The sequence below is a fragment of the Streptopelia decaocto genome (assembly GCF_964273445.1).
Source record: "Streptopelia decaocto genome assembly, chromosome: 18".
Classification (NCBI taxonomy): Eukaryota; Metazoa; Chordata; class Aves; order Columbiformes; family Columbidae; genus Streptopelia; species Streptopelia decaocto.
In genome coordinates, this window is record NC_138673.1 from 4,883,021 (window position 1) to 4,903,455 (window position 20,435).

General features: G+C 43.1%; 1 protein-coding gene across 8 annotated transcripts in view; it reads left to right on the plus strand.

Moving 5' to 3' along the window:
* The window catches only part of CUX1 (cut like homeobox 1), a 262,345-nt gene that overhangs the window by 132,443 nt on the left and 109,467 nt on the right, over positions 1–20,435 (plus strand). For all 8 annotated transcript variants that reach the window (XM_082068464.1, XM_082068458.1, XM_082068459.1 and 5 more), the window contains exons 7-8: positions 540–616; positions 1,236–1,302. In XM_082068464.1, coding sequence (XP_081924590.1) covers positions 540–616; positions 1,236–1,302 — 144 coding nt within the window. The remainder of the gene's footprint in view (positions 1–539; positions 617–1,235; positions 1,303–20,435) is intronic.

Consider the following 20,435-nt stretch of genomic DNA (forward strand, 5'->3'; position numbering starts at 1 on the left):
AAAGATGCGTGTTTTTCTAAAGAGTAGCTAATAATGTTACTGCATTTGGCATCATTACAGCTATGATGAAACAGCTGCTGCATCTATTCAGTATTATCAGTTATGGCAACAAATTCCTTCGTTATGACAGTAAAACGGAAAAGTATCATTCTTCTTGTACTAACTTTGTACAACAGAGGGTGCCTGGTGACAATTTTCTTAATGTGTGTGACATTTCCAAAACAAATTATGCTCAAGAAAACCTTCCACTAAAGTTGTCATTTATATAGCAGTCAACTCTTGTATAATGTTCACAGCTTATGTTATGAGGTGGCTACACTGTTAAAATTTTAATAAGTGGGACTGCAAAGTATGAACAGTTTTGCAGCGCGACGTGATTTATGGGTCCCATTGAAGCACCTTGTAGCCTGTGTGGTGTTGTCAGTTGTCTGATTACGCTTGGGACGTTTAATCGCTCTATCTTCCAAATTTGCAACGTACAAGCGAGTTGTTTAGCATGATTACGAGCTCTGTTCTCGCCTCTACTCTTCCCGTTACAGAAAATTGCAGGAGACACAGATGTCGACAGCCTCGAAGCTGGAAGAAGCTGAACACAAAGTTCAAGCTCTGCAAACAGGTTTGGCATCACTATTCTGACCTATAGCAATGATCGGGCTGGAGGGGAGAGGATAGAGATGGTGAAACGGCCCGTGGAACTCTTCATTCACGTTGCCTTTTGCTCCGGTTTCACACATTTCTGAACTATGATAAATACATATAGTGGTCTGGGCTCAGTTTGGACCCGGTTTCTCCCCATGTGTCTTGCCTGTTACTATGACTCGCTTGTCATTAGTTTTCCTCTTCATTTCTTCACACTTAAAGGTTCCGGGTCCGGACACATTTGGTTTTGCTCACTATGAGAACACAAGAAATGTGATTCCCTGAATTACTGCAATAAGTATTCCAAATTAATAAGCAGTTTGGCCAGCTTAATAAGAAATTAATAATGTCTAGCTCTGTTGAGTAGAAACAGGGAAATTTTTCCATATAAAGAAATACCATAAGAAATTGTGAAAAATCAAAAGCTATGTTTTTTTCTAAGTCATAGTGGTTTGCCTAGGTAGAAAGATAAAGGAAATAATTTTTCTTCAGGAGGTGTACAGCTTTATTTATTGCTGAATAAAAAAATATGGAGTAGTCTTTCTGCTTTTCGCTGCTGTTACAGTGCTGTAATACTTCATGTTTATGCCTTTTAGCCTTGGAAAAAACCAGAACAGAACTATTTGATCTGAAAACAAAATACGATGAAGAAACGACTGCAAAGTAAGATTTCCCTGTTTTCTTTCTACATCTTCCTTCAGGGTATCGCTGCTTTTTTGTTTTGCGTCTGTCTGTTGGAGACAGACGAGATGGAAGAGGTTCAGGAGTCCAAATTTGTGGGAAAACATGGTCGTAATTTGGCCTCCTATAGAGAGATTATTAGTTTTCATATTTTCTTCCACCCAACGAGACACTTTTCCTGGCACACATGCTGCTGCATTCCTGGTTTCATTCTCAGGCGCCGCATCTCCTGTGTGTCCCTTACACTACGTATCTTTTATGTTTTATTTAGAAATAGGGCAACTTCACAAATAAGATGTTTACTGTGATCTTCCAATCTTGGAGGAAATAAAATGTAGTTTAGTAAAGGGTTCTGTTGCACTGTTAGGCACCCTGGTACTTTCTGCTTTGTCAGTAGCAGTCATCACTGTCAAATTCACCCCAAATTACAGACTGTAGCTTTTTCGGAACATTTTTCTTGTTTTCAAGCAGCACATGAAGGTAGTCTCAAAAATATATACCCTTGTCTTCTTAATGACTACTGGTTTCAATTATCCCCTGGTTTTATTAACAATCAGTGCAGGAAACAAAAGAGAGACAGACTTCTGCTGTTTGTCTCTGAACCCTTCATATAAAGGCAAGTTTGTAATGAAAAGGAATTGTCACGATCAGCAGTATTAAGCCCAATTTCTGTGTCTGGAAAGGGGCTGGGAAGGAAGAAGCCATTTCAGGTGGGTGTCCTCTGCTTTTGCTGGTAGGTACGAGCTTGCTGCTTTGGTTCACAGCAGTCCGCATCATCCAGGCTTATCAAAACCAGTCCAATTAGCAACAAGGTTTAATTTCTTAGGGCATAGGTCTGTGAGCGCCGAGGATCCCATTCCCCACTGAGCACACGGGGAGCTTGGAGCTTACAGAATTCAGTCTGTAGTGGTTAAGAATCAGCACTCGGAGTTGAAACACCTTTTACATCATTCGAGATAATCTTTTAGGTAAATTTGGGGTTTGCTCTGTGAGTCCAGTTTCCTTTGAGTTCCATATGAGGTGATCAAAAGTATTTTTGTTCCCTGATTGATTTCATCCTTCGCTAAGAGACACATACCAATGATGTTTCTGATGGAGCCTTAAATTACTGCAGATTGCCGCCTTTTTTCTGTCGCCGTTGTTTTGTCTTGCAGTCGCTTTTGTGGGAACAGCCAGAGATCAGGGCTTGGCGCTTTGTCAAGGTCTAAGGCAAGGTGGCAATAAACCGTGGCAGACGCTCCCTGTTATCCCCTTTACCTCCCGCCACCCCTTCCTTTAGATGGGAAAGATGGTAAGGAAGATAAGGGGAAAGGAAGAGAGACTTAGACTTCAAGTTGGAGAGTTTTAAAGGGTTTTACTAATGCTACTAATAAATAGAGAATATGTATACGAAATATACATGGAGTGCTGGTTGTGGAGCTGGCGTCACGCCAGCAGCAGAGCTGGGTGTGCGGAGCTGGGGGCTTCACAGCAAACCAGAACCTGGTTGCAGGATGCAGGGCCTGAGGCCTGTAGATCACAGACAGACAGACAGACAGGGTCCTCTCTGGACGCCGGCCATGGTGGAAGAGCTTGACCCTCGTGGTCACCCTCTTGTATAGGGGGTATGACGGTTATGGGATGGAATACTTCTGTTGGTCAGTTCTAGTCACCTGTTCCATCCGCCTCTCCTCAAACACGCCCCTCTCACAGCAGAACGTGGGAAAACTTATTAGTCTTTCTTCGCTACCATAGTAATAAATCTAAACACGAGCTTCTTCAGCATTCCGTTGGTCTCTTATCAGCAGCGAGTGCAGCATCCGAGGAAAAGTATGCAGCTAAAACTCAAAAAAGTGCAGCCACCTAGAAGAACTGAGCTGAAAGAAAAATCACTAAAAGAGAACCGGTCTTGGTTTTAACAAAACCAGGACACGGTTACAGTCACTGAACCTAATAACCCCTCACCCTTTTCACATCTTTATTTGCAGAGTGGTTGCTTCATTTTTTAATACTACTTCCCTAAGTACTGTGATTCCTCTTATACTAAGCAAAAGATGAACCTTAAACAGTTCGTTTGCATTTCTAATGTGTTTTGTTCTTTCAGAGAGATTCAGGCAGAAATATTTTCCTATGATCTTGATTCTTACCTAACACATACAAAATTACATAGAATTAGTAGCATCTACAGTAACAAGAAGTTTATTGTGTTGTGTAGCAGAATGATTGCGGAGGCTGGGCCTGGAGTGTCGTGATCGTAGAGCTGAATCCTGAAGCAGACATTAAGCATGTGCTTTATCTCCCAAACTAATGTACTGTGAAAACAAACTTGTAGGACCTAATAACAGCAGAAATATTTTATCATTGTTTTGGATATTTATGGCAGGAATAGTTCTTGCATAACACCAGTCATCTGCGGCGTTTGTAGCCCGAATTTTGCAATATGGAAACCTAGAAAAACATGAAAAGGGAACTGAATGTAGACAGTCATCTATTTTAATTGTAAAAGCTGGGAGAAATGTTGAAAAAACACCAATAAAAATGGTGAAAGACAGTTTGATTCTCTTCTAAAAAGAAAACCCTCTTTTGATCTAAGTCTGAAAAGCTACTTGTATTGCCAGTTTTAATTTTATGTTTTAAAAACATGTGATTTTTATCTTAGGCCAGAATTGTTAGTTTTGCAGACACTTATTTGATGCAGATGAATTGGAATGCCTTCAGGAACAAAAAAAAACATAATTGTCAATTTTTTAAAGCTAACAGGACTTTTAAGATTTTTGGGTTTGGAATAAAGTTGTCTTTCAGCTGTTGGTAAAAATCTTTCGAACAAAAAGCAAAAAGATAAAAGAAACCCACAGCAAGAAGCCTTCAGCGTTAGCATTAAGAAGTCTGGATTTTGTCTTAGCAACTGGTCGTTGTGATCTTAAAAGCTGGAAGTCGGTGTGTCAGCTTGTTTGTTTGAAAACCGTCCCCGTGCAGAGCGAGGTGGGGAGGAACCGCTGAACCTCGCGCTGCCCAGGCGGTCCAGATGAGATCGGCTGCTGGAATAAAAGTCTTTGATGGATTAGCTTCTGTCATCCCCCCTGTTCGCAATCCCTGTTCCAGCAGGTGAGCGTGTCCCGCAGACACCCCCGTATAGGGCGCCGAAGGTGTTAATGGCAAAAAAAAGCGGTTTATTATGTGCAGTCATTGCCGTCTGTCAGCTGGAATATCAGGAGCTGAATTTGACAAGATGGCAGCAGCAAAGTTTTCCATGTGTAGGCTTGAAGTAAAATGTAATTAGCCTTTATGTGCAGAACAAGGATCCATTGATGAATACAGCTGGTCTTTGTTTTCTTCTGTCATTGAGTGTGGGAGGTAAAAGTGTTCTTCTTCATGTTTATTAATACAAGATTCCTTAGACAAATGGCAAGCACAGTTTAATATTTGTTGGAACACAGAGGGGCTTGCCAAAACAGTTGTTGTGTAAGAGGATTTCAAGGTTTTCAGATTATAATCATCTCTGGGTTAAATAAATGAATGATTACTCTGCCTTTTTCAATTAAAGAGGCACATCCTCTCTCAAGGCCTGATACCGAGTTTTGTTTGCTGCCCTACACGTTTCTAGCGGCAAACCTGGATTTAACCAACACTGATGAGCTGGATCTGGAGATTCTGCTGGAGCTGGGACTGAAAAGCAAACTCAGACTTGAGTTTCGGGAATGTTGGGCTTTTTTTTATCTTCCTTAATGCAACAGACTTGTTTTTTGCTCTGTAGAAAAGGCAACATTCTTGTATGCATTTCCCTCCTTTTCTGGGGACAAACTGTTCTCCTTGCTAACGCTGCTCTTTCATTTCTGGGTCACTGCGGAGTCCGAGCGAGTATTTGGGATTCCCAGCCGAGCTGCTCGTGTTCCCACCCAAAATGGTCAAATTCCAGTTTCAGATCAACTCCAGAGCCACCTCTTCGCTCCGACCCCTCCTCTCCCTCAACCTAAATGAATTCTAATTGGAAAAGGACCTTGTGTTGCAGCACAGACAGTAGGCTTGTTACACGATTGTTAACATGTGGGCTGAGGCTCCCTGCCTTTGATGAAAGAAAATATCGAATTTCACTGAAATGCTACGTTTTCACCGGTAAACGTTAAGTAGTCTTGTGAGGATTTTAGGTGCTGCCCCCCCACTTCTGCAATAAAAATCCTTCATAAGCAACACAAAGCACAAGATGTTTATGTTAAGGTTGTCAAAGCAGCTCTGCTACCGGTTTTGTTATGGATACGGTTTTCTGAAAAATGCAGACTTTTTGTTCTTCTAAAAGTAACGTGTGCGTAGAAAACACAGGGGAGGAGAAAGTTTTCATATTTATTCAAGGAATCATCCTAAAACAACTGCTTTCAAGGACGTGTAGAAATATAGTTTGCCTCCCAGTATATGAAGCAGAGAATAGATGCCCTTGTATAGATGAGACTGACTATTATCTCTTTTGGCAGCGCAGCTAAGGGTGACACGGGAGGGCATGTTGGTGTAGCATCATTAAGACTGTACACTGGTGCAATATTGCAAATTACCCCACCGTATAGATCCAGCTGACTCATTTCAATCCTGGACTGCATTTTAATGAAAACTAAACCTGGAAATGAACAGAGCGCGGTTGATGAAGGTGTGCGGGCTGCCAGGCCCTGCTCTGCCGGAAAGGAGCGTTTTTCATTGTTTTCAGGCCTGAATCTGTAAACTTGACTCACAAGTTTTCAGTATCAGTATTTAACACTTCTTTTCTTCATGCCTGTTTTCATCCTGACTGAAAAGAAATCCTCAAGTAACCTACAGAAAATGAGAGGCCTTAGTGTGTTCATGTGAATCTTCTGTTACATTGGGGCAAATCTTAGTCAACTTTGACTCGGGGCTATAATTCCTAATACATAGTGAGAATTGAATTTGGCCTATGAATTATTTACTTTAATTTTTTTAACAAATCCTTCCTGTTTAAGTGCTGGCTGGTACCAGTAGATCGCTTCTCAAACGTTTGTAGTCTTTCATTTTAACAGTGCTCAGGGTCAAACTGAATAAAAAATAAAGTCGTGCTCCCTCCAGCATCACATAATTACCGTGATAGATGGTCTCAAATGTGGGTTCTCCCCATTGAACATAAAATACTTTAGTTAGGGTGGTTGTGCTGTACATGACATGAAATAGCTTCAATTTGCTGTGCCTTTAACATCTTAAAGTTTCTTATTTCCTGTTCTTTTGATGAGTCATTGACTTCTAATGCTTGTCTCTGGAATTATTGCTGTGTGTGAAGTGATTTCCCTAAAAACAGGAGATGGAGAACTTCACAGGCTTCTCTTACAGCTTTTTCTCTTAAATTCCCGAGTCATACTGGCACCAGTGAAACCCCAGCAGTAGTGGTAATGGGGGGATGAGAAACGAGGGAAGATGTTACAGAGAATTAAGTTTTATTTTTAAGAAAAAAAAAAGAGGGAAGAAAAACTGAATGTCTTAAATCCTACATAAAGCTCTGTCTGCATTTTATAATTTGAGATCACAGAATCACAGAACGTCAGGGGTTGGAAGGGACCTGGAAAGCTCATCCAGTGCAATCCCCCCATGGAGCAGGAACACCCAGATGAGGTTACACAGGAAGGTGTCCAGGCGGGTTGGAATGTGGAGAAGGAGACTCCACAACCCCCCTGGGCAGCCTGTTCCAGGCTCTGCCACCCTCACCAGGAAGAAGTTTCTTCTCAAATTTAAGTGGAACCTCTTGTGTTCCAGTTTGAACCCATTACCCCTTGTCCTACCATTGGTTGTCACCGAGAAGAGCCTGGCTCCATCCTCCTGACACTCACCCTTTCCATATTGATCACCATTAATGAGGTCACCCCTCAGTCTCCTCTTGTCCAGCTCCAGAGCCCCAGCTCCCTCAGCCTTTCCTCACACGGGAGATGCTTCACTCCCTTAATCAATGTTTGTTAAAAGTTTTAATTGTACCTTATGCAAAACTCAACAGACTGAAAGTCAATACTTTGCTTTAAAACCTAAAAATGAAGGTGAATGAAAATACTTGGGAGATTTGCTTCCGATTTTGATCTAAAGCTCTTGTGTGAAATAGGGCTTGAAAGCCCATGTGTAAACCAATGGTTTTTGTCAGATTTCTGGTTCAGCCTACAGTCAAAGCAGAAAAGTTGCAAGATAGTATGTTGTGGGGATTGACTGTAAAACACTTCGTGAAATACCAAGCGTTGCTTTGAAATGTCGCCTTCACTTTTGGGTAGGGAAACTGAGGCTTGAGGAGTCTAATGCTCAGAGCCCGTAAGTCTGGTCTTGGCTGGAGTCTGGAAATATGCAGATGTGAGAATCATAAACCACAAACTAGCAAAAAAAAATATATATATATATTTCAAAGGGTGCATTTCTGAGAACTCCATACAAGTGGAGCATTTAGGGTTTGTAGCAGTTAGTGCCGTAGCTGGGCTATATTGTCTTTTTTGGTACACTTGTAATGCTTGCAATTAGTTAATGTAACTTTTTGACAGCACAGAAAATTAGTTAATGTAACTTTCTGACAGTGCAGAAGTGCCCTTGGACCCTTCAGGGTCTTTTTGTTTTGTTTGCTTTTTAAGCTCGAGTGAGACTGCTCAGCTCCTTTTCCTAGTCTAGCCTAGAAGCTGGTGTTATTTCACAGCCCAGAGTAGAAAAAAAAATAGCCTTAAGGTATTCCAGCGTACTCCAGTCATCACCCTATTGTCTATAACCTTGAGTTGACATGCGATCCTCAGATGGAAATCTTTAAATAAATGCAAAGCACCGCATCAGAGCGTCTCCAGCTGCTGTGCCGGCCGTGCGGTGGGTCGCCCTGACCATGGCGGCAACCCTTCCGTCCTGGGCCTGGAGCCCCGTGGCAGCGGCGGCAGCGGCCGCGGTGCCGGCTCTGGAGATCACAAGGGGCAGAACCATCCTTGGCCGGGCTGTTCTCACTTCCTTGTGCTGGAACCAAACTTCTTCAGCTCTTTGCAGGCAAAGAGAGCGCGGGCGTGTTCCTGCCAGCAGCAACTGGCTTCTCCTCTGACTCCGTTTTTTTGAGCTGTCTTGCCACAGTAGCTCGTTTTATTTGTAAGAGCTGAGCTCGGTGAGGTGAGCGAGGGCTTTGTGAGGAAGAAGAGGAGTCAGTGGCAGGGAGAGAGTCCAGTGGCTTGAGGGAGTCCAGCACAGCCACCAAGATGCTGAAGGGAGTGGAGCATCTCCCGTGTGAGGAAAGGCTGAGGGAGCTGGGGCTCTGGAGCTGGAGAAAAGGAGACTGAGGGGTGACCTCATTCATGTTTACAGATATCTAAAGGGTGAGTGTCAGGAGGATGGAGCCAGGCTCTTCTTGGTGACAACCAATGATAGGACACGGGGCAATGGGTTCAAACTGGAACACAAGAGGTTCCATTTAAATTTGAGAAGAAACTTCTTCCCGGTGATGGTTCCAGAGCCTGGCCCAGGCTGCCCAGGGGGTTGTGGAGTCTCCTTCTCTGCAGACATTCCAACCCGCCTGGACACCTTCCTGTGTAACCTCATCTGGGTGTTCCTGCTCCATGGGGGGATTGCACTGGATGAGCTTTCCAGGTCCCTTCCAACCCCTGACATGCTGTGACTGTGTGGAAGGAACACCCTTCTCGCACAGGCGCGTTGCCCCGAGCACAGACAAGGTCCTTGGGCCTCTGTGTCCTAGTCAGCTGAGCCTGGTTTTCATTCAGCCCTTTCATGTATGTCTAGAAATCATAATAGTCTCATTTTTTTTCACGCGAGGCAGCGAAGCAGGAGTTATTTTGGTACAGCACGGCTTCCTTGTGAGGTCTTGTCAGGGAGGGCACGTGGTTCTGCCGCGGCTGCTTCAGCTCAGCTACTGCTGGGCTGGGCCCGTGGGGGAGGCAATCGGGATAAATCCTCGAACCAGCAGAAACGAATGGCTCATCTGTTTCCAATCGGGGCCTGCCCTGCGTGGTTTGCAGGGTTACCTGTTTCCAATCACAGAGCTCTCCGCAGGCTCGGAGTTAAGCTGGCAGTTGCCGCGGTAGCCGTGTCTGCCTCGCCACGCGTTACCGTGCGGGCTCGTTCTGCTGGCGTTTGCGTGGAACTCTCCTTGTGCTCTGCAGATGGATTGCAGCTGCTTTTCCCACTCCCACGCAACGACAGTGCGGGCAGAAAAATGAGTCACGGAGCGTGTGTTGTGCACCCTGTTCTAATGGAAAGAGATGCCGTCCCGAGCGAGAATGGGAGTTCAGGAAACTTTATAAGATCCCAAGCACTAAAACTCGTATCTTGAAATAGAGTCTTTTTCTTCCGCCTTTGTGTTTCCCTTTGGAAAGCCACACGTTTGCCGTGGGAGCTGGTGTACCCCGTGGTTTCATACATGTGGCTTTCACGTTCAGCCAGTGCTTGCGTTCGATGTTTTGTTCTCCTCTTCCAAGAAGAGGGAGGTGTGCGCTGTCCCTGGCAGTGCCTGTCCCTGGAACAACCCTCATGAGCGCGTCCCTCTGCTGTTTCCTCGTTGGACAGGTTTGTCAGCATCTCATTGAACGTACACCTAAATGTGCCTGATTCCATCCCTGCCTTAAGACGTTACTATGGCACCACAGCTGTAAGCCACCTTACTACAGAAGCAGGGACATTTTCCTCTCCACAGCTGCTTTAAAAATAAAAAGTATTTCTGTTTTGTATTATCTATACTAGTACTGTTGACGTCAGGAACTTTGGAGTGTTCACTTTATTCAGGGTAGAGGCTGCAGAATGAAATCCTGTTGCTGCATCACCGTACAGATCATCCCTGCTGCCTTCATGGGGGCTTTCAAACTTCTGGCCATTATTTATTTAAATCAAAGTCTTCTCTGAGAAGCAGTTGCAGCTTGGAGAGGAGGTCAGCACACGGCTCGGCTGTGTGGCAAGCGGGTGGCATGTCCTGTCTGCTTCAACCCCTTCTAATCATCCTGAAGACCCAAGAAATATCGTCTCATTTACATGTCCTCCGATCTCAATTAAATGACAATAACACCATGTGGCACTGCAGTTGTGTATGCCACAAAAAATACCTGGTATGATGAAACTGAATCTCATTATCTAGATGAAATTTTTTAAATAATTGTTTTAATGAATGCATTTTTTAAAGTAGGATCTTTGAATAAGAAAGTGAGAATCCCCAACACGAGCTGGGAACCAGGACTGAGCACTAATTCAGGGATTTGGAAGAGAAGGATGTTGACCAGCTGGTGGAGCAGAGGGAATAAGGCAGTTTGGTGCAGACACCGAAACCAAGAAAACCAACAGACAACCTGCGGGCCTGTTAATAACTTCATTAGCATTCATGTAAAGCATTAAATAAACAAATGCTTTCACAGTCTTATCAGGATGATATCATTAACCCTTAACATTTATCGAATGTGTCTGTGCAGGGGCAGTTCATAGCAAAGGTGATGATTTGTGGCTGTGCAGCCTGTCCTCTCTTTTGTTTTTCTTAAGAGAAACGGAACCACAGGGAGGTTGGTCACAGAGGGCGATTGGTGTTGCAGTGAGGACAAAACTTAGAAATCAAATCACTGGATAGAAGAAAGGACGACTCTGTCCCATTTTTTCCTTAGGTCCATCTTCTCGATACCCAGAATGAGCTGCAGCTGATCGAATCTCACTTGCAAGTCTTAAATGGCTGGTTGTTAACAAATTTTGAGCAAAAAATAAATTTACCTGAAGCTCTGCCTTAGGCATACTAATCTTATATAGCATTTTTTCAGTGACTTGTAATAGATGATCTTTGGTTACTTGTGATCACCAACTACACAATGCATCTTCATTCCTTCCCTCAAACTAACAAGGTTTCAACTGAATAGTTTGGGTTTTTTCCTCCCCTAACACAGCTTTTTATTTATTTGTGAGGGGTTTTAGACTAGTCTGGGCTCGATTTGTTTTGTGCTGGCTACCAGACATAAATCTCTTCATTTCCTCGTGGACTGTACCTGCTACATGGTCGACCTGCCCTCTTGCATCTCCTTCTGGATGAGCTTGTGTGGTTGAACCGCTCCTAACCTGGATTGCTGGGTCAGTCTGGTTTCCAACTGCACTAACAAGCATGTGTATATATATATATATATATATATGTATATATGTATGTATGTATGTATGGCTTTCATTTTGTTCCTTTTCCTTCCTTTGATTCAAAATTCAGCTCTGGGAAAAGTGACTCTTTCTATTAGGGCTGGTGCTAGACAGAGTTGCAAGGGAGGGTTGTGAAACAGGTACATTTCTTTGCATGGCTTCCTCTAGAAATTGTATTTACTGATGTTTCATTTCCTGTGTATTTCCCCGTTTATGGTATGTGGATTATTAACCTGCCTGAATACAGTGGTTCCACCAGACAGATAACCTGAAGGGCACATGTGGCTTTCATAAAAATATAACACCCATTTCCATCATTGTGAACCGTGTCATCCAGCAGTTGGGTTCCCATAAATTGCTGTGAAATGCACGCAGCCTTAACCAGTAGTGAGGAGCGCGTAACTTAACAATGGAGTAACTAACCATCTCAATAAATCTAAATTCACTCTTTGCTGGAGACACTTCAGGGAAAATGGGAACAGTTTCTGCAGCCTGTTATCCCACGTGGTTACGGTAATGTAAAGGGTAAGTAGAGCTGTTCTGCACAGAGATTCCTACACCCTGCTCTGTGTCTCACCCGCTATGTTCAGGAGCCTCTGTCTCGTGTACAGCAAATAAAAAGCACTACCAAGCAGCCGGTTTTGCAGCCAGAGTGCCCAGCATCCTTGTTCAGGGCCGTCATTAAAAGATTTCATGAAACAGCCTTAAAAATGAGAAGTTTCCTTTCTGAGAGAGAGGGAGATAATTGAACTCATTGATTTGTTTCACGGTTTGTTTGCCCTTTCATTCCCTTCCTGAGGTGCTGTTTGTTGAGGAATGTCTCCAATTGCCAGAAAGACAGTGGGGTGTCTAATATTTCCCCGCCAGCTCTCCTTTCAGCCAGAGCAGAGTACTGTGGCAAGCCTGCGATATGAATTTTTAATGCAGAACTTTATAACACAGCCCTTGCAGCACGGCTGCACTACTCTCTGGAGCTTTCAGATTTAATGCTCTGATGAACAGAGCGCAGACTTGGGGCAGTCGACAGCAGTCGGAATTAACCCCTGTGTTACCGAGCGTACAGCAGTTAATTTCCCTGCAGATTAATACAGACACGGCAGGGGGTGGATTCCAGATACTTCTGAATTGGAAAAGTACCTGAATAACTTGGAATTTTACTCCCCATATATATATATATATATATATATATATATATATATATATATATTCGTTCTTTCACTAATAATGGGAATTTTTAAGGCTATTTACTTTTCCTGGCCTCAATGATGCAGTCATTCGGTATTGGATAAAACGACACTGTCTTGTTCGCTGTGTGATCTCTGATAACGACCTGTACTGGTAGGCTAGATATCCAAAAAGGGGAAAAAATTAAATTAGGTCTGTAATGCATCATTGTAGATTAATTTACCATAGGAATGTTCTTCCAGATCATACCATTTAGTTGTGTATGCCGTGAATCATGAGAGTTCATCTGAGGGGATTTTGCTCTGTTTGCAAGATTATCTTTACTAGGTGTGGATGTTATTAGTCCGTCATCCTGTTTGCCTAGTGAGGAGCGTAGAGCCCAGCAGTGCAGATCAGTAATCCAAATTACTGCTCTTCAGAGCATTAGCACATGTTTGTCAGTGTTGAATTTCATCTATGGTAAAGCTGCCTGTTCACCTGGCTTGTTTTAGTGTCTGGACTTCTTGTTCCCCTGCAGTCTTGATACAAATAATTCTGCTTTACTGCAGTTAGTAGCACTGTGCCGTTCATGGGCTTTTCTAAATCATCCCTTTACTTATTAAACAATACCAATCCTAATGTATTATCTGGAGGAATATTGCTTTCAAAATGCTTTAAAGTCTGTGTAGTCTGTGGTTTTCCATAGCTGGTTCTTTCTGGTGACAGTGTCACAGCCGGGACTGGCCTTGTTGGGGATCCTGGCAGGATTTTGTCAAGAGGAAAACGCAGCAGTTGTAGGTTTAGCTTTGATAATGGGGGTGTCTGATGGGTTTAAATTGTGGTAGGACTGGCATAAGCCAGAGAGAATTAGACAGGACACAGAACATGAGAGGTGTTAATGGCATTCGGGAGAAGGACTTAGCGAGGAGTTTGTACTCGGGTGATGTTAAACCATTTGCCTTAAGCCCTTGTGAGTGAGACATGCAAGTTGTTCTTAACCGATACCACAGAACTACATTTACACTTTTTAATCATAAATCAGCATCTCTGCTTTGGTGAAACATGTACACATTTGTTTCAGATGAGGTCTTTTAAGCAGCTTGTCTGATTGATTATAGGCCCAGGATTGTCTTTCCCTCCTCTACTGTTATTACTGACTCATGAGATTAAAGTTTTCAAGGCTTGTTGCTAAACGCAGAGAGATCCCATCATTTTGTTCAGTAGTTCGAGGCATCTGTTAACTTCTATTAAAAAAAAAAACGGCGTATTTTGATAGAGAATTTATTTTAAGACTTTGTCTTATGGAAAAGGACACTCCTGTTTTCATGTGCTGTACTGGTAATTAGCTCCACATCTTATTTGTGTTGTGTCAAGCATGGTACCTAAAACAAGGCTGATGACTCAGTTTTGCCATATGTAAAAAGGGCACATAGGGTAAGGCAAGACTTTATTCATGTGGATAGTCTTTCAGTCCTTGGATAGAAAAATGGAAGTGCTGTTCTGACGCTTGCATCGTAGCCTGTACAAATAAATGCACAAAAAATAGAAGCACGTAAAATGCATTTACTGACCATTCATTTGAACAGTGCCATCCATTAGGTCATTCCGTGATGAATGGAAATGTTCTTCTTTCCTGGAGACAACACCAAAAGAAAAAAGATGTGCAAGGCATCGTAATGTCGTAATAATGCTGTATTACCACTGACTGCCCCATGGCGTGGGCATTATAACTCACTGGAACGGGCAACTTTAATCATTACAGCGTTTTTCATTGTTTTACCTGTGAGGTAGTTTAATGTAGGAGTCTTCTGCTTTTACTGAGCCGAAGTGGAAATATTTATTTAATGAGTTGTAGCAGATTTTTATATGCATAGTGGTAGAGTTGAGGGGCATGACTCAGAGGAAGTAAAAAGATCAACAGATTCAGTGAGTTTAACTGTTTCAAGTTCCTTCTCACTTGGGAATGAAGATTCCAGAGGAGCAAGAGGCAGAATCTCACAACTTGGATTCCAGAGACGCCTCCGCCTGGTGCTCCCTGTCCTGCCCCAGATCAGTGATGAGCAAATGGATCTTCTGGAGTGTCTCCACTTCGGCATTTCTTAATTGCCTGTGATCAGAGTAGCTGCTGTAGTAAGTTATGCTTTAATTACAGGTTTTGATGTGGAAACATGCAGGATCTGAGTCAAGAGGCTGTATCTGGACTTGGTCAAACTTGGAGCTCAAAGCCAGAATTAATATAAGTTCTGCTTTTTGAAAATGCAAGCAAATGACTGGAATGGCTTTTATTTGTAGGGCAGAAGTTGAAAAATTAAATTGCAGCACAGTGTATGATATGGGTGTGTTTGAAGATGATGGTAGGAAAGTATTCCTTAGTAAACAGTATCACTTTTAATAACTTCACAGTCCTGGGTTGGTTCAGATTTTTGGAGCCAGCAGGGACATGTACATGAGCATTGCAACTGGCTGTTTGGAGTGTGACAGCAAACAGCTCCTGCTGTTTGAATGCTAACAGCTAACAAGTCATTTGGTGTAGCCATTTGCCAGTTTAATGGCTTAAGCAGCTCAGTTTTAATTAAACAGCAGCTTCTGTGTATCATACCAGAGAAAATAATGTTCTACTTAAAGCCGAGTTGTTTAGCGTTGTCCCTAACTTGCTAAAGATACCAACAGCTTCCCTGTTGCAGCATTCAGCTGGTGCATTGTCTGCCATTTCATATGCCAAAATTTGTTCGAATCAAACCCGCTTTTGGGGTATGGAGGAGCTTTAATCTATGTGTGAAGTGCTAACTCAGTCGCCTTGGTGGAGCAGTTGTTCTCGGGCAGAGCTCCGTCCCTGGGCTGCGGTTCCAGATGTGCTGCGGTTCCAGAAGTGCTGCAGTTCCAGATGTGCTGCTGTTCCAGATGTGATGCGGTTCAAGATGTGCTGTGGTTCCAGATGTGCTGCATGGCAGAATGTGCAGACTGGGAGATCCCCCAGCCCTTGGCCAAGGGGCTGAGGGAGCAGAGAGGGCTGGGAGCTTAGTGATAAGGGTAAGGTTCACGTCTCCTGTCAGCTGGTGCACCTACCGCAGAGACAAAACGACTGATGGTCTATGGCGGGAGCAGTGGGGCTTTTTGTCATCTGTCTGAAATAAATTTCATAAAGAGTGAATGACTTTGTAAGGAAAAAAAATGTGTCTTTTGCATGTCATTCCCTGGTAGCTGGAAGTGAGAAGCCACTTTCTGCTGGATGGACATGCTGGAGGTGACAACCCTGTCATCTTCAGGAGTCATTTTACTGGTTCCAGCACGAGGCAGTTGGTGTGAAATGACAGAGGAAGGTGGCGTGGCTGCTTGCAGACACAGTTCCTTTTCTTAATCACGCTGATGTTCAACTGGTATCTTTTTGAAAAGTCTTTTTTATTTCACGAGGAGTATGTGGCGTGGGATCGCTGTGTTTGGCTGATGCTCCTCTCTCAAGGAGAACAGTATAACCCGAACTTCTGATGAAGATTTAACACTTAACCTGTAACATCGTGTGTAGACAACTCGTTATAAACAGCCTGGATTTCAGTTGTTCCTTTGGATTTGTGTAATCTGCAAATGTCAACCACAGCACTCGTTTCCCTGTTACCTTCTGTGTGCTGGAGCCATGAGCCACGGTCGCTTTGCAAGAATTTTTCCGTCTTCTTTATTTCTCCTTTTCATATCCCATCCCTTCCTCTTCAGTACTCACATACTCTGAAAGCCTTTGCATCAGCGTGGCGGTTTATGCAAAATCTGTAATTCTGATATTACACCCATGTTAACAAAAATAAGGAGGCAACCAGAGGTTTTTTTGAGGTTAAAAGGGTAATAAAAATCCAGAACACACAAGGTTTAATTCAAGTTGTGCTTATTGGGGCAAGTGTTTCACATCTTGAACTAGAACCTCTTGAGACCGATACAGCCTAGCATTGGCTGATTTATTTAATCACATTTACATGAAATCAGATACATTCGCCAACAGAGAACATGGTGAGCAAATTGAATGAAAGTATTACTCAACAGTATTTCTGCCTTGGATAATAGAAATATATATAGGTTTTAGCCGGCAGAGCTGCTGGTTTTAGCTCAGCAGCAGATCATCCACGAAGGAAATAAAGGCCAGAAGGCTCCTGCTCTCCATGGCTTCTCCATCCATCCCCTGTGTGATAAATCGGTGTCTTCACACAGATTGAGGCAAAACGTCCCATTTTTAACAAGCAACTTGAACCTGTAACTGGTGGCTACTCACCTATGCCTCCAGAAGCTTCTTTTAATTGAACAAAATAAACAGCAGGTTAGAATTTGTTTGCAAGACATGGGGTGAATGGATTGATTTCTGTGCTCCTATTTCATTAGTTATTTGGGTGAAATGCTGATAGTTTATTAAAAGTAGAATGGTAGTCACGGTGAGGTGGGGATTAAAATTGTGGGTTTGAGTATTGCTGGCAGAAAATATACACACAAAGTGACACGTGGTAAATAAAAAGCTGAGTTTTGTTAGTTATTCCAGTTGTTAGTCACTTACATTTATCAGCGATCTCTCCTTGGCTGGAGGTGTGGATGACTGTCTTAAAATATGGTGTGACTTTTTGTGCAGATAGAAAAAATTCACCCATCATATCTCATTCTTTATAGAATTGTAGAGACGCGGCTTTGTTGCTGCGTTCACCCAGGTGTCTAAAGCTCCCAAATTGTGCATTATTGGCATTTCCTCATCTTGGCAAGTCAAGGACATGTTCTTGTTGCCAGTCTCAAAAGGAAGATAATACAGAGACTTTCTCAATGTCATGTTCTTCAGAGCTTACGTTATAAAACACTTTATCCTTTTTTATTTTTCCAGAGCTATCTACTTTTAAGGGCTTTGTTTTGTACGCTGTTGCGAATACATTTGCTGCATGCATTAGTCATTTACAGTACTTAGATCCTGTAACTATTAAACTGTTAACATTTGGAGCCAGCTATAATTATCTTTTATTATTATTATTATTTTTAATGGGCACAGTGCTTGCTTTCCTCTCTAGCTTTCCTAAACATTGGAGGGATCTTTAAGGTATCTGGTGCACTGAAGCAGCAGAGTTTGATTTCTGTTTATACTGTTTGTTTTCTTATCTCACTAAAATACTGCGATCACTAAGGACTTTTTGTCTGCCTGAAGTTTTTGCTTCTCTTGAATGTCTCAAATGGACATCCCAGGGAAAAGAATACACCTTAAAGGCAGAGCCACCGTCATTTCTGTGCGCAGAGGGAATCAGCTTTAGAATCCGATGCAAATACCAGTTGATATAGTTGCTTTTGATACCTAAAACAATATGAGTAGTGGTAGTTACCCATGTTAATCACTGGCTACTCTACTAAACCTTCTTTTGTTCCACGTTCCAGTTAGGAACAGGGGGTTTTCTTTCCCTTTTAAGTGCGGATGGTCTGTAAACCAGCCCTTAGTTTAACTGTCGGTTTTTCTGATGCCTTATTTAAATTTTGGAATATCTAAAACCATAAAAGCTAGCAGTGCTTGACTTCAGCCTTAATTGCATTTATTTGCTAGTGTTTATTGTTTGGTAGGGGAGGAAAGACGTTTGTGTTGAAGATGTTTCCATCTGGGGGGCTGTCTGTGGACCGACGTTTCTTTGAGCTTCTAATTAAGCCAGCGTGGATCTCGGACACCGGGCCCACTCAGGCTGCAGTGTTATTAAGTGAGCTCCGTGTTGATGATCGAGATCAGTGGTTTTCTGTGCGTTCTGCAAATTCTTGCAATTCCGCTGGTTATCGCGAAGAGATCACAGGAGTAACTGTGAAAGGCAACCGGTCATAAACTGGGAATGTGCTATATTGGTGTTCCATCCTTTGATGAAAAGCTCCAAGTGGTCTGAAATTTAGAACACTTAGAAATCCCTGTTGTAGAGCCCCAATGTATAAGTTTTAGCTGGGACTTGATCCTTTTAACCCTATTGGATAACTGTCCATAGGACAGCAATGACTTTGTCTCTTCCCTTTTCATTGTCTTCATACCATCATAGTTGTTGTAGTAGTTTTAAATATACAATATCTTGATGTTAAGTATGTCGGAGCAGCTTAACTCATCAGAAAACCATTTAAGTGGAGGGCTGGTAACCGATAACGGGTGTTCTTCTGCCCTCTTCACCGACAGAGCGCGGCCACTAAATATAGCAGAGTGAGCCATTTCTGATTGTGTAACCTCTCTATCTGTCTGCACCCTGATTAAATAATCTATTTTCTTGGCAAAGGAGTGGGAGTTAATTTTCTGTTATTGATCAAAAACATATTTTAGCTGCGATACAGATGACTTATTTGTCTTGCTGCCTGCGGGATTGATTTTCATCGGGCCGTGGTGCCGGTCCATGGGCAGCGCCGGGACGTGCCGGGCACACGCCGCTTCTCACCCAGGCCGGTGTTTGACAATCTTCCTGTGTAGTGGATGGTAGATAAGCTTTGCTTTCTCCTGACGCTTCTTGTTACTTCTTTTTTGGTGAATAAATAGTGTCTGATGTCTGTAGTAACAAAACTTTGAAAACTATTTTCTAGTTCATTCCCATTCTCTTGTGTCTTCTACCTGCACAGCGCTGATATCGCAGTAAGGTCAGCTGTACTGAAGTCATTGCGACTCTAAAAGAATCTACATGGTGTCGAGGTTTTGATTGTGGGGTGACAATAAAACCGTGGCAGATGTATTGTTAACCCCCTCTCTGCCCCTTCCCCCTTCAGCCCCTCACTCTCCCCCCTTCCCACGCAGGACAGGCGATCGGGAGGGAAAGAAGGACAGAGAGAAGAGAGCTGGGAAAATTTAAAATGTTTTACTAATGCTACTGATAAAATAGAGAAAAATAATAGAAAATATACAAAACCAATCTTGAAAGTCTCAGCAACTGCAGAGCCGGCACCCAAAGTCCTGGACTGGACTCTGCAGCCAACCGGAGCTGGATTCAGTCTGTCACTAGGCCTCAGTTCGCAGGGACGACTAGCAAGGTTCTCTCCTAATGTCGGCCATAAGGAAAAAAGGACGAGACCCTCGTGATCTCCCACTTTTATATGAAGTATCATGTGAATGGGATGCTATACTCTGTTGGTCAGTTTCTTGGTCACCTGTTTCTCGTTGCCCCTCTCACGAGATGTGCATCAATCGTTATCAATAACCTCGCGTTCCACTGCTGTGTTCACCAAAACATGTATCTGGTTCCCCAGGAAAACGCAGCTAATATGAAGCTTTAGCTGACAGGCAAATTCACTAAAAGAGAAACTTGTTTTTAACAAAACCAGGACACATGGTCTGTGGAAAACTTCATTATTGATCGTTTCAGGGAACAAGTTTAAGAAAAACAAAGCCCCTGGGTGAAATTTGTGACCTTTACAATGTATTAGTGCATCCTGCCCATACAGACCCTCCCTCCCAGCCCTTTGCTTTTGGTGTGTGACATCAGGGTGGTCTTGTCCCTGATACAACATCAACTGAAGGTTTGTTGCACGCTTTGGGCCGTGGTTTGGGAGGAAGATGCGGCTCCGGGGGCAGAACCGAGTGCGGCCGCAGGGGCCGGCGAGTCTGGCCCCTCCGCGCTGTTTGTAAAACACTTCAGAGGAAGGTTCCCTGAATTACTGATTTACTGCTTAATGCCATAAAAGGAGCTCAGCCCGGAGAAAACAGAGGAAGACCAGATATGCTGTATTTGGAAAGTTGAAAAGTTTTACGCAGACAGTGCAGGAACCGACGGCACAAAATGTCCACTTGGGGTAAAAGAAGGGAAAATTCCCCTTCTTGTGTGGCTGTGCTCGTGTACAGGTTCATGCTCCACCTAAATAAATACCTAACGGAATCCAAACCAGTAGGAACGGGCATTTTATCAGTGGTGTCAGGGAGC